Source organism: Gavia stellata, chromosome 17, assembly GCF_030936135.1.
Source record: "Gavia stellata isolate bGavSte3 chromosome 17, bGavSte3.hap2, whole genome shotgun sequence".
NCBI lineage: Eukaryota > Metazoa > Chordata > Aves > Gaviiformes > Gaviidae > Gavia > Gavia stellata.
In genome coordinates, this window is record NC_082610.1 from 5,494,499 (window position 1) to 5,509,650 (window position 15,152).

Below are 15,152 nucleotides of genomic sequence, written 5' to 3' on the forward strand. Positions count from 1 at the left end.
TTAGCTGTGTTTATGGGTCTTTGTTGGGGGGCGTGCAGAACACTTCACAAAGAGAATTTATATGTTTTTTGGGAGAATATATAAATGTGTGCTAATGTGTGTTCCGAGAAACAAAGACAACTAGAATATTGAATAAAAATGTAAAGAGGCTGACAGCAGAAATTATACTTCAGTAGAGAAGGACTTTGACAAATGTATTATGCCTCATGCTATTATCATGCAGTTAATAAATAAAACAGACACCCAGGATTTAATTTGCTTTAGCAAGAACATGGAAGGGATTTTTCTGAGGGGAAGAAAACAGAAGGGAGAATTAGTTCATGAAACACATTTGTTTAATGCTTTTACAAATCGTATATAGAGAATAAAGGAAAAACATAAGATTTTAGTAATAAATGAGCTAAATGCTTTAAAAGTAATTAAAAATCTATTTAGAGTGTCAAAGCATTGGGAGTTTTGGAACCAAGAGAGCACTTCAGCATATGCTCACTTTGAACTTTACGGATAATTTCATAGCCTTTAGTTGGATTATTCATGTGACAAAAAGCTTTACTGGACTGGAAAGTCAAACCTTGGTGTAGGTGTAGCCAGGTCTGTTAGCTGCCGTAAGTAGCATTACGCATTATAACCTCGCTCTGCAAGTGAAGAAACTGAGTCAGAGCTTCTGTTTTGCTGAAATGTCCCTGTTAACGAACTATCGAATACTGGTGTTTTGATTTACGCGTTTAGGTTGGACTTGATGATCTTACAGGTCTTTTCCAACCTTAGTGATTCTGTGATTCTGTGAACGCAGGTTTTCACCAGGGAGGCAAATTATGATTTCTGTGTGGCTCTGCTGCTGTTAGACTGGGATTTTCAACAGAGTCAAAATAGTTCAGGCATTCAGCTTCTCTCCTGCTTCAGGGGGATCTGGTACATAAAATTTCTTTGAAAATCCAGGTTATGGGTTACTTGTTGACTACATCTGTTATATTCATGTTAAACTTAGGAATCCTAAAGCACTTCAAAAGTACTTGAAATTACTATTTATTTTTAATACTGTTGTCATAAAGTATGAGCAGCATTCATTATTATCTGTAAGAAGGGAGAGTGCTAAATGAGAAGTCAGAATTAGTACATAATAGCTTAAAAATACAAATGGATCGACCTCTCTGCATACTCTATTGAAAAAGTTTAAATTGTTTTTCTAGATTACAAACACGCTAAGGGTTACGGTGGGAGGAAATAAGCCCAAACTACAATTAGTAGTTATTTGCAAAACTTGGCTTCTATATCTGATTTTTGGTTCTAGATGCTCCTCACCGTCTGGTACCATCTGAAGTTTCTTTTAAACAAATGCGGCTGAAGGACGCGTTTTGTCAAGCTCAGTATATGTTAGCATTTTTTAAAAGTAATTTCTAATTTTTTGGCTCTGTGACTTTGAGCATACCTGAAAATGTGTTGTAGAAGGGGAAGAAAAAATTGCTTAGCTTGCTTTTGTGTGAAGCCGGAACAGAAACAGTATTTTTGGGTGGCTCATTATTTTGTGTGACATGAGCTTTTAACATAGTCTAAAATAGATCCCTGAAGTGGACAGTACTCCTGCAAAATGGACAGCATATTGGTAATGATTCTTAGCAATTACTGCTTTTTCCCAACGTTGCATACATTGCCACTGGCTCTGTTCGAACACGACAGTGTTCTAGTGTAGGCCATGCTCTTTCTGTTAAAATGTTATTATTTTCCAAATTTGCAAATAGCAGTCTTTAACTTTATAGTCACAGTGATGTGATACCTTAACTAACATAGATAAACAGTGGAAAAGATGCTATAATCAGGGACTCCTGAACTAATTAACTAACAGTGCATGTAATTGGATTAACTCACATGATTTAAGAGCAGATTATGTGCTTTTAGTGGTAGTGTAACTTCTGGAGCGTTTCTCCCAGGCATTTAATTTAAGGGATCATCCATTTGTAAATAGTCTTGATTTCTGCACGAGACTCTTGAGGAAACAACAGAGCCTACTTGAGAAGGCGAGCCTGAGCTGAGTAGCCGCTTAAAATATTTTAAACAAGGAAAAGTGGCTGCCTGAGTAACAACAGGTCGTATGTAGCGCTCAACAAGGTGAGCAGCATTGTTCTCGGCAGGAAACTTTTTGCAAAGCCCTTTGGCTTACTCCAGTTTTCTGATTTTGCTCCTTAATGGCCAAATGGTTTGAAGACAGTGTCCGTCGCTGTGCTGTATGTGTGCCTAGGCTTGCTGCTCGTCCTTCTGCTGCTGGAGAGGTGACTCCAGCGCTTTCCTTGGTCGTTCTGTCCATTTGGGTGGAAAAGATGAAGGGCCCTGGGTATATGAAACCCATATGCAGTGCAAGAGGGGCAGTCTCTCAGTGTAGGCTTTGCTACAACTTTCTGCTGCTGTGCTTTCTCTGTCACCTGGTGGACCTTTTGCCGAGTGGGGCTTGAGAAAGGCAGGTGGCCGCCTTCTCTCTTGGCACGTATTCATTTCCAAGTCTTGTACAATATCTGCTGCTCTGTTTGTTCCAAAGTACTCAATTTCCGTGGTTCAGTTTGAAATGCTGATAAAGCAAACAAAGGACTTAGACTCTCTGACAACTACTTAATTAACATGTGTGGTCATTCTAGCTAGTGCTCAAGTCAGGCCAATTTTCAAGAAGTGCAGAGTCCGACATTAAGCCACTGAATCAACTAAATTATTGGTTGGGGAGAAACTGTGATTTGATAAGTAGTCTCCGTTTGATTTCTTTAGTGACTCAAAATTCTGCTGTCCCTGGCATCTGGAGTTTTAGGATTGGGTTTGCAATAGCTTCCTGAGAGGAATGAAATATATATATAATTTTAAATGCTAGATTAATTTTGTTAGGAGAGACCTAGTCGTAAAGTAGTTTACAAACACGTGCATCAAAATGACAGCAATATATGAACCCTTATTGCCAGCGTAGTTTTACGTCATGCAAAAGGAGAGTTTACATTGAATTATACTATTTTTCCACCTTCTCTAGCAGAACTGCTTTTGCTGTATAGTCATGGGAACTTACCTTTGTAACATTAGCTGTTCACCCTGGTAATTGCTCCATCCTCTAATTTAATGAAAACCCATTAAACCGAAACAATAATTAAAATGAGACATCATCTCTGTAGGAGGTTTGCATATTAAAATCACCAAGCATTTCACTGCAGACGGATCTTATTCTTGAGAAACAGTGTTTGAAGCAACATGTAAAAAGTGATTTATAATGAATAATCTTAATTTAGAAAGCTGAGCTGTTGAATGTGATTTCCTACTGTTTATTACTGACTCCGAGTGGAGCTAGCAAGGCAAAAGCATTTACAATGTCGTTTTGTACCGGTGAGAATACCTAGAAGCAGAGATGTACTCATGAGAAAACATCACGCCTTCTTTAGTCCTCCCTGGTAGCATAGTTTTAAAGGGAAGGGAGAGGTGTTTTGAGCCCTTTCTCTGGGTTGCTGGCAGGTAGAACAGGCGGTGCCGGTCCCCACTGTACCAGTGTAGGGGGCCCCCTGAGAGCAGCGTGGTGCCTGCTCAGCACCTTATTGTAAGCTTGCATGTATTTTCCCTTGGCAGTACCCCACAGCTTGCTAAAACCCATGCTTTAGCCTGGCTTGGAAGCAGTGTAGGTGAGTGGTGGGCGTGGTGGATGATTTTGGGTCTGCGCTTAGGTCATGTCTAGGTATGCTGCTACTTGGCTGGTGGGTCCCTGCAGCGCGGTGTGGGCTGTCTTGAGCCTTAGTGCTGATAGCCAAATTGAGCACCCAAAATGCTCTGAGGGATATGGATGGCTCTGTGCCTATTCCTGTGACGGGAGCCTGTTGCAAAGTCTTTTTTTGCTTGTATATAAGGAGAAATTTGTGTGAATTTTCTCCCCACAGCTTAAAATAAAAAATGGGTGCTATCTGCAGATAACTACATTTTGCCCTTGCTAGGCAGGGAGGGACAACTACCTGAAGTGTTTCCCTGCTTGTTAGTGAAATGACTTCTTCCTGGAGGAGATCCCCATGGTTGGTATCAGCATCCTTCCGTGAACTTTTGGATCTGCTTGTGACTTGTGTGGACTGAGGGATGGTTTTAGAGGAGTAGGAAGGAATGGGCATCTATCACCAGGAGTGTTTGGGGTCGTTTGGTTTTTTGGTTTTTTTGACCAGTTCTTCGAAAGATGATTTGTGGGACCAATGTGCAGAAAGGAGCCTGTGCAGTGGATCACTTGGACTTGAAGGCTTTGATGAAGCATCTGCCTTCGTTGGACTCAGAGGCTTTGATGAAGCTCCTGCCTTCAGTGAGCAGAATGTTTTTGTGAAACTGTGGTGTGTTTTCATTCGGAGCAACTTTTAGAAACTGTCTACACTGGGAGTTGCTAGTTTTAGATCCTCCTTCTCCACTTGGTTCCATTTTTGGAAAGCTGATGACTTAAAATGGGGCACTGTGGGGGTTTTTTTTGGGTCATTTTTTGGTTTTTTTTTCTTTTAATAGAGAGTTCAGTTTTATTGGATTTTGCCCATAGCAAGGTAAAAGCCAATGTGCTGCAATATTTGATTCTTTAATTGCTGTAGCTGCGATCCAGATTCTCTGTTGTTGCAAGGTTAAATTCTACTTGCTTGTCCAAAATGACTGTGCAAAAGTTCTCCTGAAAGCGTGTTGAAACAAATAGCTTTAAAATGATTGAAGGTACCAATAAAGCAATGTGTTTTGCAGTATGTTCCCTACCCAAGTAAGGAGGTAATAGCAAAAGGTATTTAAGCAGGCTAGTGAATGATGAAACATAGTTGTTGCTTCAGAAAACATGAGTTGATTTAGAACTGAATTTTAGTATTTTTCTCTAATGGAAGCATCTATTAAAGAAAAATGATTTCCCGGATGGATTTGGATTCAGCTCATACGAACTGGTGCACATTTTTCATTGCTTAAAATTCCAGCCCAAACGGTCACATACTTCCCTTTGTACCATGGATTGTTGACACCGTCTTCGAAGTAAGTTTGGCAAGAACTTTGCCTGCTTTCCTAGCACTACTCTTTTCTTTCTCTAACTCATTTTGTCTGCTTCTGTGTGGTGATAATTTTATTACACTCTTTCTAATGGAACGGAAGCCAGCTTCTCCCTTTGTCTTATTTGGGGCCTCTAACATGGTCAGGGCTAGAAGTGGCAAAAGCCTGAGGTTTTAATTTTTAGTTGCCGGAGCTGGTGATGCGTAAGAGCAGTGGATCCACACAGGAAGATGTGAGTTGAGGGCCTAAATCAGGTTTGTAAAGACTCATCCTGATCCTTCTTAATTCCATTTGTTATGTAGGGTTGGTGTGTATTGAAATGCCTGTACATTTCATTAAGTACAAGGTAAAGCTTGCCCTGACATCTGCTGCAGCATTAGCTTTCATCTGGACCAGTCTTATGAAATGAAAACAAACCCATGCTAAAATAAAAATTTGAGACTTATTTTGAAGGTGCTGAAAGTGAGTATCGTGAGTAATTGCAGTTGCAGGTAAGATTCATCGAGGTGGCTGAGCATGTAAGAGCTTGCTGCAGCTAAGCAGGGTGCCGTGGTCCTCCTCTGCAGATCCTGGCCAGAGTCGTGCCGTGGCTGCTGAGCCCCTGCATAAGCGTAGCCCTGGATGCCGGTTCCTCTGCTAGCTCCTTTTGGCTTGGTAAGGCCGTGCTGGTTGGGGGCTGAACGGGCTCATGCAGGACAAAGCAGCCAGGAGAAGGCAAGGTGGTGTCCCTGGGAATGGGGAAGATGGCACCAGGCAGGGAAATGTGGGATGGCAGGTGCTCAGTGGGTTTGGCTGTCCTGGCAAACTGCACTGTTGCTTTGTGTTTCGCACTTCTTCCTTAGACCTGTGGCTTAAAACAAGGAGTTAAAATTAAACAACAAATATGCTGTCTTTTTGACATAGGTGTGTCTTCTGCTTCTGTTTTGCTGAAGGTAGAAAGTTGCCTTTACTTGATGCTCTGAGATGATTTGTATCTGTTGTACTTTCAAATAACTGTGTATGTTTGCTTTTTTTGCTTGTTTTATTTTAGAAACACTCTGGTATGTTGGAAAAAAAAAAACCAACACAACAAACCTCCAGACAGTCAGTATTTCAAATTAAGAAAATATAATCACATAGAAGGGCATATGAAAGTTGTATCTGTATTTATTTATTTATTTATTTTGCTGAGATTGCATTATCATTCGAGCATGAAGAGATGTTTCACTGAAGATTACTGTATAAACCTATATTGTTCTATATTATGTAGGAAATACAACTTTTCATTACGAGCAGACAGTTATTTTTATAGAGAGCATAAAAAGTATTTTCCCTTTCAGGCACCTGCGGTGAGGGGGTGTATGTATTCTCAATTTTTCTTTTTCTGAAGTGTGAAAAGCAACCTGAAAATAGAAAGCTCTTATTCTAAATGGATCGTACTCCCAGTTCATTTATATGGTACTTTCCGCAGAAATCGAGCAAAACACAAACAGATGACATACCCGGCCATCGCGCACCGGAAAGGTGTGGGGGAGCTGTCCCATGGGGCACAGGAGCTGGGGTGATGCAGTGCCAGCTGGGCCATGCCCTCAGCGAGGCCTCACGCGGCTCCTTCCCAGCAGTGGGGCCCCAGGTTGCGAGCCCAGGGCTGTGCTCAGCACCCTGGCAGGTTTGTCATCTCCGTAATGCCACGCCGCGTGCCCTGTGGATCCTCATGAGCCACGGTGGGCTCCTCAGCTTATGAGGCCAGTTGCCGGCTGTCGGGTTGCGTTTGCCATCTCGTCGCTCAATTGCTGGGAAACTCCCCTTGTTGTAGTTACTGAGGTTGAGTTATGAAGAACAGCATTTCTGCATCTGCAAGTAAGTTTTCAGTTGTCTAGTGGTAGCGGGTGTTCCTAGGCACTGGTACCGGCTCAAAGTAGAGTAGACTTTGAGTAGACCTACTTCAAAGAAAGAGCACTATACTTAGACTTTTTTTATCTATGGCATATATTGATTTTAATCAACAGAGAATGGATACAAGACATTGCATGTGCTTTTGCTGTATTCATGCCTATGAAAAGGTGGTAGGGTAAAACACAATATTTCAAATTAAGTTTCTAATTGGAGTAGTCATTGCATAGATTATTCATTCATGATTCCAGCTAAAGAATCCTATATTTTTGTATAAAATTTGGTGGATAGATGGCAGGATGTAGCTTTATATCTGGGTCCCCCAACATGAGAAAATGTTGGACTTTGAAAGGCTTGACTGAAGTTTTAACATATATGTTCCACTGACGGCACTGCCTATGCTTTCATGCGAAAGAATTTTTGAAAGCTTTGGTAAGTCGTATTTTATTTCTGGCAATTATGACACCTTTAAGAAACAAACAACAGAAAATTTTGTAAGATACTGAGATTCTTAACCTTCAAAACATTTTATCTCTGAGTCTTACTTGTGCCTTGGAACTTAGTACCAGTGGATTGTCTGTCTGTGTAGATAGCGAAATGGGTATCAGAGAACTTGCTGGTATATGGGACACAGTTTCGTGTCTCCTGCATGTCGTGGTTTAAGCCCAGCTGGCAACTAAGCAGCACACAGCCGCTCACTCACTCCCCCCCTGCCCCAGTGGGATGGGGGAGAGAATAGGAAAAGTAAAAGCAAGAAAGCTCGTGGGTTGAGATAAAAACAGTTTAATAAGTGAAATGAAGTAAAATAATAATAACAATGATAATAAAAATTGTAATGAAAACAACAACAAACAAGAAAGGCAAGTGATGCAAATGAAAACAATTGCTCACCACCCTCCGACCGATGCCCAGCCCAAGCAGCGGTCCCCCGGCCAGCTTTCCCCCTAGTTTATATACTGAGCATGACATCATATGGTATGGAATATCCCTTTGGTCAGTTGGGCTCAGCTGTCCCGGCTGTGTCCCCTCCCAAGTTCTTGTGCACCCCCAGCCTACTTGCTGGCGGGGCGGTGTGAGAAGCAGAAAAGGCCTTGGCTCTGTGTAAGCACTGCTCAGCAGTAACTAAAACATCCCTGTGTATCAATACTGTTTTTAGTACAAATCCAAAACACAGCCCTATACTAGCTACTATGAAGAAAATTAACTCTATCCCAGCCAAAACCAGCACACTGCATCAGCTTTTTTTAAAGAAACTAGATAGTATTTGTGACCAGTAATAACACCTGCTAGGTGAAGATAATGATACAGATAATGAAATCTTATAGATAAAGACAAAATCTGGTCTTCTGTGTTGGATTGTTTATTCCTCCATTCCCCCTTTTGATGGCAGTGGAAGTGATTCCTGTTCTTTGAAGCTTTGTCCTCTGCTATGATAAAAGTGGTGTTGGACAGACAAATAGTCTGATGCTGTAAAGTGGGCGTTATATTTATTTGTCAGGTGAATTTGAGTGTCTGGCAAAGATTTTCAAATGATGACTAGTGATTCTTGATGTCTAATTTGCAGTACTTTTCAGAGGTGAGCTTTTCAGAGTGCAAGTGTGTTAGGCATTCTGAGTGCGTAGGTTCATTTGGAGGGCTTAAAGCTGCACAGGAAAAATTGAGACACCCAATTACAAAACATGCTTGAATACTTTTTCCTTGGAGTTTAGTTTCAGTCCATGGCATTCCCTCAGTAGTTGCATTTCTGAGTTTCAGGTTGTTTTTCAAGCCAGTCTGTCCTCTTTCTGTCTGCAAAGCCTCATTTAATGACACAATGTATTTTTTCCTGCAGTGAAATTCTGAATTGTAAATCTCATTGCTCCTTTGTGTGTTACAGCATTCATGCTGGGCCGGATTCGCAGGATTCAGTAGAGTTATATGGTTTTCTACCAGCTGAGAATTTGTGCCGGCATTTCTGGCTTCAAACTAAACCTTTTGAAAGGAAGCGCACCGGGCTTCTAATTGGTTGTGACATCCAGGAACCGCAAGTGGCACAGGTCTTGCGAATGTGTGACAAAGGCCCAGCATGAGAGACATGGCAAGGGGTGGGAAGGTGAAACGCCATGATTTCTCCCTTTTGTCATCAATCATCTTCTGGAGTGATGATATATTGTGAATAAAAGGATGAGATAAAAGTTCATGTGGTGGGAGATGGCGCGTTTGAATCTTAGAAGATCAAATATGAGAAGGCATGCTGCCGCTTGGACACCAGCAGGATTAGTGAGACTGAAATATTTCTGGATCTGCCTGGTCAGACTGTAGCATAATAAATATTTTATGAGCTGTCACGCTTTGCTTGTTTAAACTGAGAAATCCCCGAAACGATAGTGGATTGCAAGCGTGTCTTGTATTTATTTCTCGGGCAGAAACACAGCCGTATAGCATTATTAGCAATAATACATCTCTGCCTTACACGGTGCAAGGACAGGTTTCCTCTGATGTACGATGGAGAGGTGGTAACGGAGTCAGTGGTAAAAACTGAAATTGGAGCTTGGTGAATTGTGCTGGGAGAGGCAGTGCCTGAGATTTCTCAGAATTTAGGAGCCAATTTATCTGACTGCAGCACACCTTATTTACAGCAACTTAATCTGCTCGCAGCAGACACAAATGGCTCAGCATCCCATTAAAAATTCTGTCAGAAAATCAGTAGCTGACCAGTTGTGAACTTGTCAAAGTGACAAGTGGGCATGCTGACAGAGATGGCATTTGGGCTTTTTCATGGAACAAATGCAGTGTTGGAGCATGGTAGATGACTCTCAAAACCGAAAAATTGCTGGGAAAATGAAAAATGTAATCTGAATCTTTCTGACTCTGACTTAGCATTTTTACGGGACTGTTGTTTCCCTTTTTTTTTCTTTTTAAAAAAAAAAAATTCTTAGATATAGAAAGAGAAATCCATGCAGCGCCCCATGTGAGTGAGAAGTTAATTCAGCTCTTCCGGAATAAAAGTGAGTTCACGTTTCTGGCCACCCTGCAACAGAAGGCGTCGACTTCTGGAGTTATACTGTCCATCCGGGAGTTAGAGCACAGGTAAGACGAAATTGTTTCTCTCTTGTAGCAACAGCAACGTAAAAGATACTGAGCTCTCAGTGGTCCATTTTGTGCATCTACCATTTCAACACATTGTCAATCTGACATGTAAATTAAAGCCTTTCTTCCTAGTTTGCAATTTGCTACTTTTGGCCAGTTGTTTTTTTTTTTCTAGGAGGCATGCATTATTTATGTATCCTGATCTGTAAAATAACTTTAACTTAAACGGAAAGATCAAAACCAATGTAGTACAGACACAATGCACGTTGGAAGTTATAAACCTTGTAATGCAATTTCCCTTACTAGTTTATCGTATGCACTTTGGAGTTTGCTTTTTCGTAAAGGTTAAACTTACGTGTTTCCTGCTTCACTATTTTTTATAATATGTTAAAATAATATGTTTTCTTTTTTGAGATTCAGCAATTAAGCTATTAAGCAATTAAGCTACTTGTGCTTCCGTATGGTGACGTGTGTGTTTTCTTCCTGGCATAAATACAGTATATTCTTATTTCATGTGCGTGTCTTTTTTTTCTTGTTGTCATTGTCGGAGGTAAAAAAGAGGTCTTTTTCATTAGCTATTAGAGTGCAGACATCAGTTTATTTAAAAAAAAAAGTATACCTTTTATTATGGCCCATAATACAATTCCGATGATGTTTTCACGTTTCAAAGTGTGAGTTGCGTCAAATAGTCTCCTACTTGTAACTTTGTGAGTGCTTTTTTTAATTTCTTGGGGCTTGAAGGAGCTGTGTGTCTAGTCTGACTTTCTGATTTAATACAAGCAATAGGAAGTTCTTTGGTTGCTCCCGTTTCAAATCTAATACTAGTCTTTCTGCGGCATTTCTTTTAGGGGAAAAAAAAAATCCTATTTCTATTTAATTTTGTTAATCACATACATGATACACAACTGTTAGCCTGATTTCTTGCCTTTTGTTGAGAGAGTATATGAAGGAGAAGGCAGTGGCTTTATTATGACCAAATTGATGGCTTTTGCCAGCGCAACAGCAGAGATGTCCGGACAAGGATAGCTAAGGACTCTGCTACGTCCTTATTCTCTCATCATACTTTTCTGTCACCTCTACTTTCTTATTGGTCTCTTTCTTTTACTTTATTCCTTCTTTCATTTTCCAGGCCATAGTCTCAATATATAAGAATATTGTTTTACATTATGCAAGGATCCCTCCCCCCAACTCTTCCTGTTTTCCTTCTCTGGCTCTGTCATTCCTTTTGTTATTATTTTTTAATTCCTTCAGGCTTTTCCAGGCCATTGTAGCTCTATGAAGTCATGGCCAACAGGGTCAGTTTGCCAGTTTAAGGTTTTTTGTTTTTTTTTTTTAATTTTGTTTTATTTGAGAAAGAGGACATGGAGCAGAGCTGCTGATGGAGGAACACTGTCACATGTAAGGACACGTGTGCACTCAGCAAAATCCAAGGTCAAACTAGACAGGCAGTGATGATTATACAATGCAAGGCACGTGGATTGTTAGGTATGGCCTCTTCTGAATTTAGCTACTTAACTCCTCTATCTTGACGTGCAGAGACAGAGGCTTGTAGAGAGAGGTGCTGCGCAGGAGTAATCTTGATCGAACAAAATGCTCTGCTGATGTCCTTTTTGGCACTGAGGTTATCTCTAGTATTTCAAATTAAGACGTGTTCAAAAATATATATAGTTGAAGGATTGGGTGCTAGTCTCACTTAAACCTTTGTAGTTCTTTGTAGTAACTGAGGTAGTTTCAGTCTGTGTAGTTCTACGTAAGAGTCGAAACAGGCATGTCCAGTGTTGCTAATGACTGCTGTTACATTCTGAATGTCAGATGGATTACTGCAATTCTCCTTTTCTGGACCCGTGTATCACTTAAAACAGAGTCACTGTTTGTTTCTGTAGTTTCTTAAGTTGCCACTTGGAACTCGATGAGGATAGTGCTTTCAAACCCCTAGGTCTGTGATGACAGAAATTAATAAAGTGGATGACAGTGGAGAAAATACTTTTTAACATTGATGAGGAGTAGAGAGCAAAGATTTGGGGCACTACTATAGAGGATCCTGCTTACATTATGATCAATGTAACAGCAGAACTTTCAGTTTGATATTTTTTTTGATGTTGCTCTAACTGCTCAGGTCACTCTAATCTTTAGCTTTGCATGTGAACTGAAATGGGCGCAGGCCCTTGACACAGGGGAAGCCTTTTTAGATTGTTGCTCCTACTAACCTTTTGATAATTAACATGGTTCTGTTCTAGTGACATCAATTTTTTTTTTGTCGGGCTTTTTTCAACCTTCCATATGTCTATGAAAATAGACAATGCAAAGAGAATAGTAAGAAACATCATTATGTTTCAGCATGATGAAGACCTATGGGAACAAGTATAAGGGTACATTTATTACCTAACCAGTATAGTTTTTGACTATGGAAAAGCCAAGAACTCTTCCCTTATGCACAAAATAGGAGATATTGTAGTTAAGGACTTAATGTTTTTTAACTTATCAGTATACCAGAAGTGGCAAAGTTAAAAGTTTGAGACTCCAGAACGTGCAGGAGGTCAACAACACCTGAATAAAAGAAGCTCTGTTAGCTGTTGGCACAAGAGTTCGTATCTTTATGGGAGATGTCTTTTTTGTTGTGCACAGATTTAATAGTTGACACATAGGTTTTATTCCAAGCAACAAAAAGGTCCATCTATATGTAGAGATACACACACATGCACATGTATACAGTCTAAGTCACATATGCCAGCGTAACAGCATGACTAGTTCAAAAGACAGTTTTCCATGATGTATGTAGTGGCGATGATTGCCGTAAAGTAGTAATACATAGAATGCTTGGTTTATATTTAATTTCTCTAGTAAGTTTTAGCAGGTTTTTATTTTTCTTTAATAGCACGGAACTCTGAAACTAAAGGTATTAAAATAAGATGAATACAACTTGTCTTGGAGACAGTAATTCAGTTGTGTTGTTTTGTTATACTAAATGGATATTTCGCAACAATCAGACATTTGCTGTTAACTTATATCATTTGATGGACAGGATTTATACTAAAATGATGAAAAATGCATCTTTGTTAATATTTTATCTTGTTGAATCAGCTTAATGATGATAAAGACTTTGTTTTCATGATTCAAATGTATTAAAATACAGCTTGGAAAATGGAAAGCTTAATTAACATAGATTAAGTCTAATTGAACAGTCTGATAGTATGTGCAGACTGTGTGTGTAGTTATCTGGAATACAGTGGTAAATCTGAAGATTATAATTTTGTTTTTTTCTGAAGTATAGATAACATGTTTGTCCATCCTGTATTACATTTAGTTACTTGGGGATGCAGAAAGCAGAAACTTTATTGGAGAATTATGCTAGCCAATTCTTCCTAGAAGATCTTTGTGAGCTATTTTGCTCACAACCTTTGACTCTTCAGACCACCAAGACACTTGGAAAAGGCCATCAAGATATTTAAAATCCCACCCATAATGAAGCCTTATTTCCACAGTGATTTAATATAGTTTCATCCAAAGCTGTCTGCCTGCTCCTTACCTGCTCTGGCCTTGCATGGTCGAAAGCCCAAGAACATAAATTAGATGAAGTCAGCATTGCTTTTGTGCTGCTTACTTGCTGGGTTGAGCGTATAGTGATGGTTCCTTCCCGCTGCTGGCCAAGATCAGTATCTGGAGAAATCTGTCAAGGATGTGCAGGTACCCAGGCTAATGTTCTTTGAAATACTGGCTTTCGCCAAAGGAGCTGACTGTCATTTCCTGACTACTCTGGGGCACAGTTTAAAACCAACTGACTGCTGTAATATTTTCTTTTCTTGTTGATGTGAAAATTGTGCCACCCACCCCCCCAAAAAAAGTAGCCATAAACTCTTCCTGTACTTTGTCTATAAAAATAATGAGTTACAGCGAGCGGGAAAGGAAAGCATTTATGTACTTTGAATGCATTCTAAGGGTTTTGGTGCTTGGAAAGAATGGGTAAGGCACCTGGAAAAGAGTGGTGAGTATTCTTTTGGTGAGCGATCACTCCACTGACTAGCTTACAACATTTTCAAATCATTTAGTGCTCAAACTTTCAATAAGGACCTTTTAATTGCTGGGGATTTTTTTGGAGGTAGCCACCATTGAACCACTACTCATGTCTAAGCGTGGTAGGTGTTAAGGTATCAAGAAGTATTGAGTCCAGAATGATTTTTCTGCTAATGTACAAATCTAAACCTCCTCAAATCAGATGAGTAGCACAAGTACACATCACCTGGAACTCTGGTACTTACCTGAAAGGAAGTAAGAGGAAATGCAATCTTTACAGTATGTTACACATAACCGGCTTCTGGCCCCCAAGCCGTCATCTGGTCATGACGTGGGAGGTAATAACTCTGGATCAGGTTTTCTAATCTTTCATCAGGCAAAATTCTCTTTGACTTTTTGAAAGTAACCTGTTGGGTATACTTGCTCTGTAACAAGCTGCCCTCCACAGAAAGATTTTCTTCTGAACCGTTGGTTTATTTTTGTGGAAAGCAGAAAAATTGGGCATTGTAATGCAGAATATGCAAAACTAAACTAATAAGCAGAGGAGCCATTACCTATGAATTACCCATAAGAAATAGGATAATATCCTTATTGACCTTCTCCTCAAGGTCTCCTTATGTTAATTTTTCAAGGTCCCTGAGTCTTGTGTGTGTTGTTTCCCGCCCCCTCTCCCTTGCCTTCCCAAAGAAGTCGTTGTTGCTTCTGTTACTCTTACTGGTTACTAAAGAGGCAGGATGAAAAACTAACTCTTTTGTAAAATGCCAAGTTGCTTATTCCTCCCTACTATTTTGTGTGTGTCCTGTGTCTGTCTTCAGATTCCTTCGTGTTTATTAGTACTAACTAGGGAGTGAGTCATAAGATTAATGTTTCTAAGATTTTCTTACAGGGAGCACTAAAAACTTTATTTTTTTCTAAGTTTTCTGAGTTTTTTTCTTTGTTTTTATGCTTATAACCTATGTCTAGCACCTGAACTTCAGAAAATTTCTGCCACACTAGATATGTGGCAACTTGCAAGCTAATTGTACTGCTATAGTGAAATGGATTTACCGAATGGAGAATTTGGCCCTTCACTACGTAACAGCAAGCTGTATTGGTATAAATATTCAGGGGGATTCTCATAAATGCGTTACGCTCATAGCGAAAGATTTTTATTCCTAGCAAGTCAGTTTTGGGTGGGGAGGGGAAACAGGCGTGGG

General features: G+C 40.0%; 1 protein-coding gene across 1 annotated transcript in view; it reads left to right on the forward strand.

The window, feature by feature from the left end:
• The window catches only part of NELL1 (neural EGFL like 1), a 299,127-nt gene that overhangs the window by 17,364 nt on the left and 266,611 nt on the right, over positions 1-15,152 (forward strand). The window contains exon 3 of the mRNA XM_059825833.1: positions 9,795-9,945. Within this exon, the coding sequence (XP_059681816.1) occupies positions 9,795-9,945 (151 nt within the window). The remainder of the gene's footprint in view (positions 1-9,794; positions 9,946-15,152) is intronic.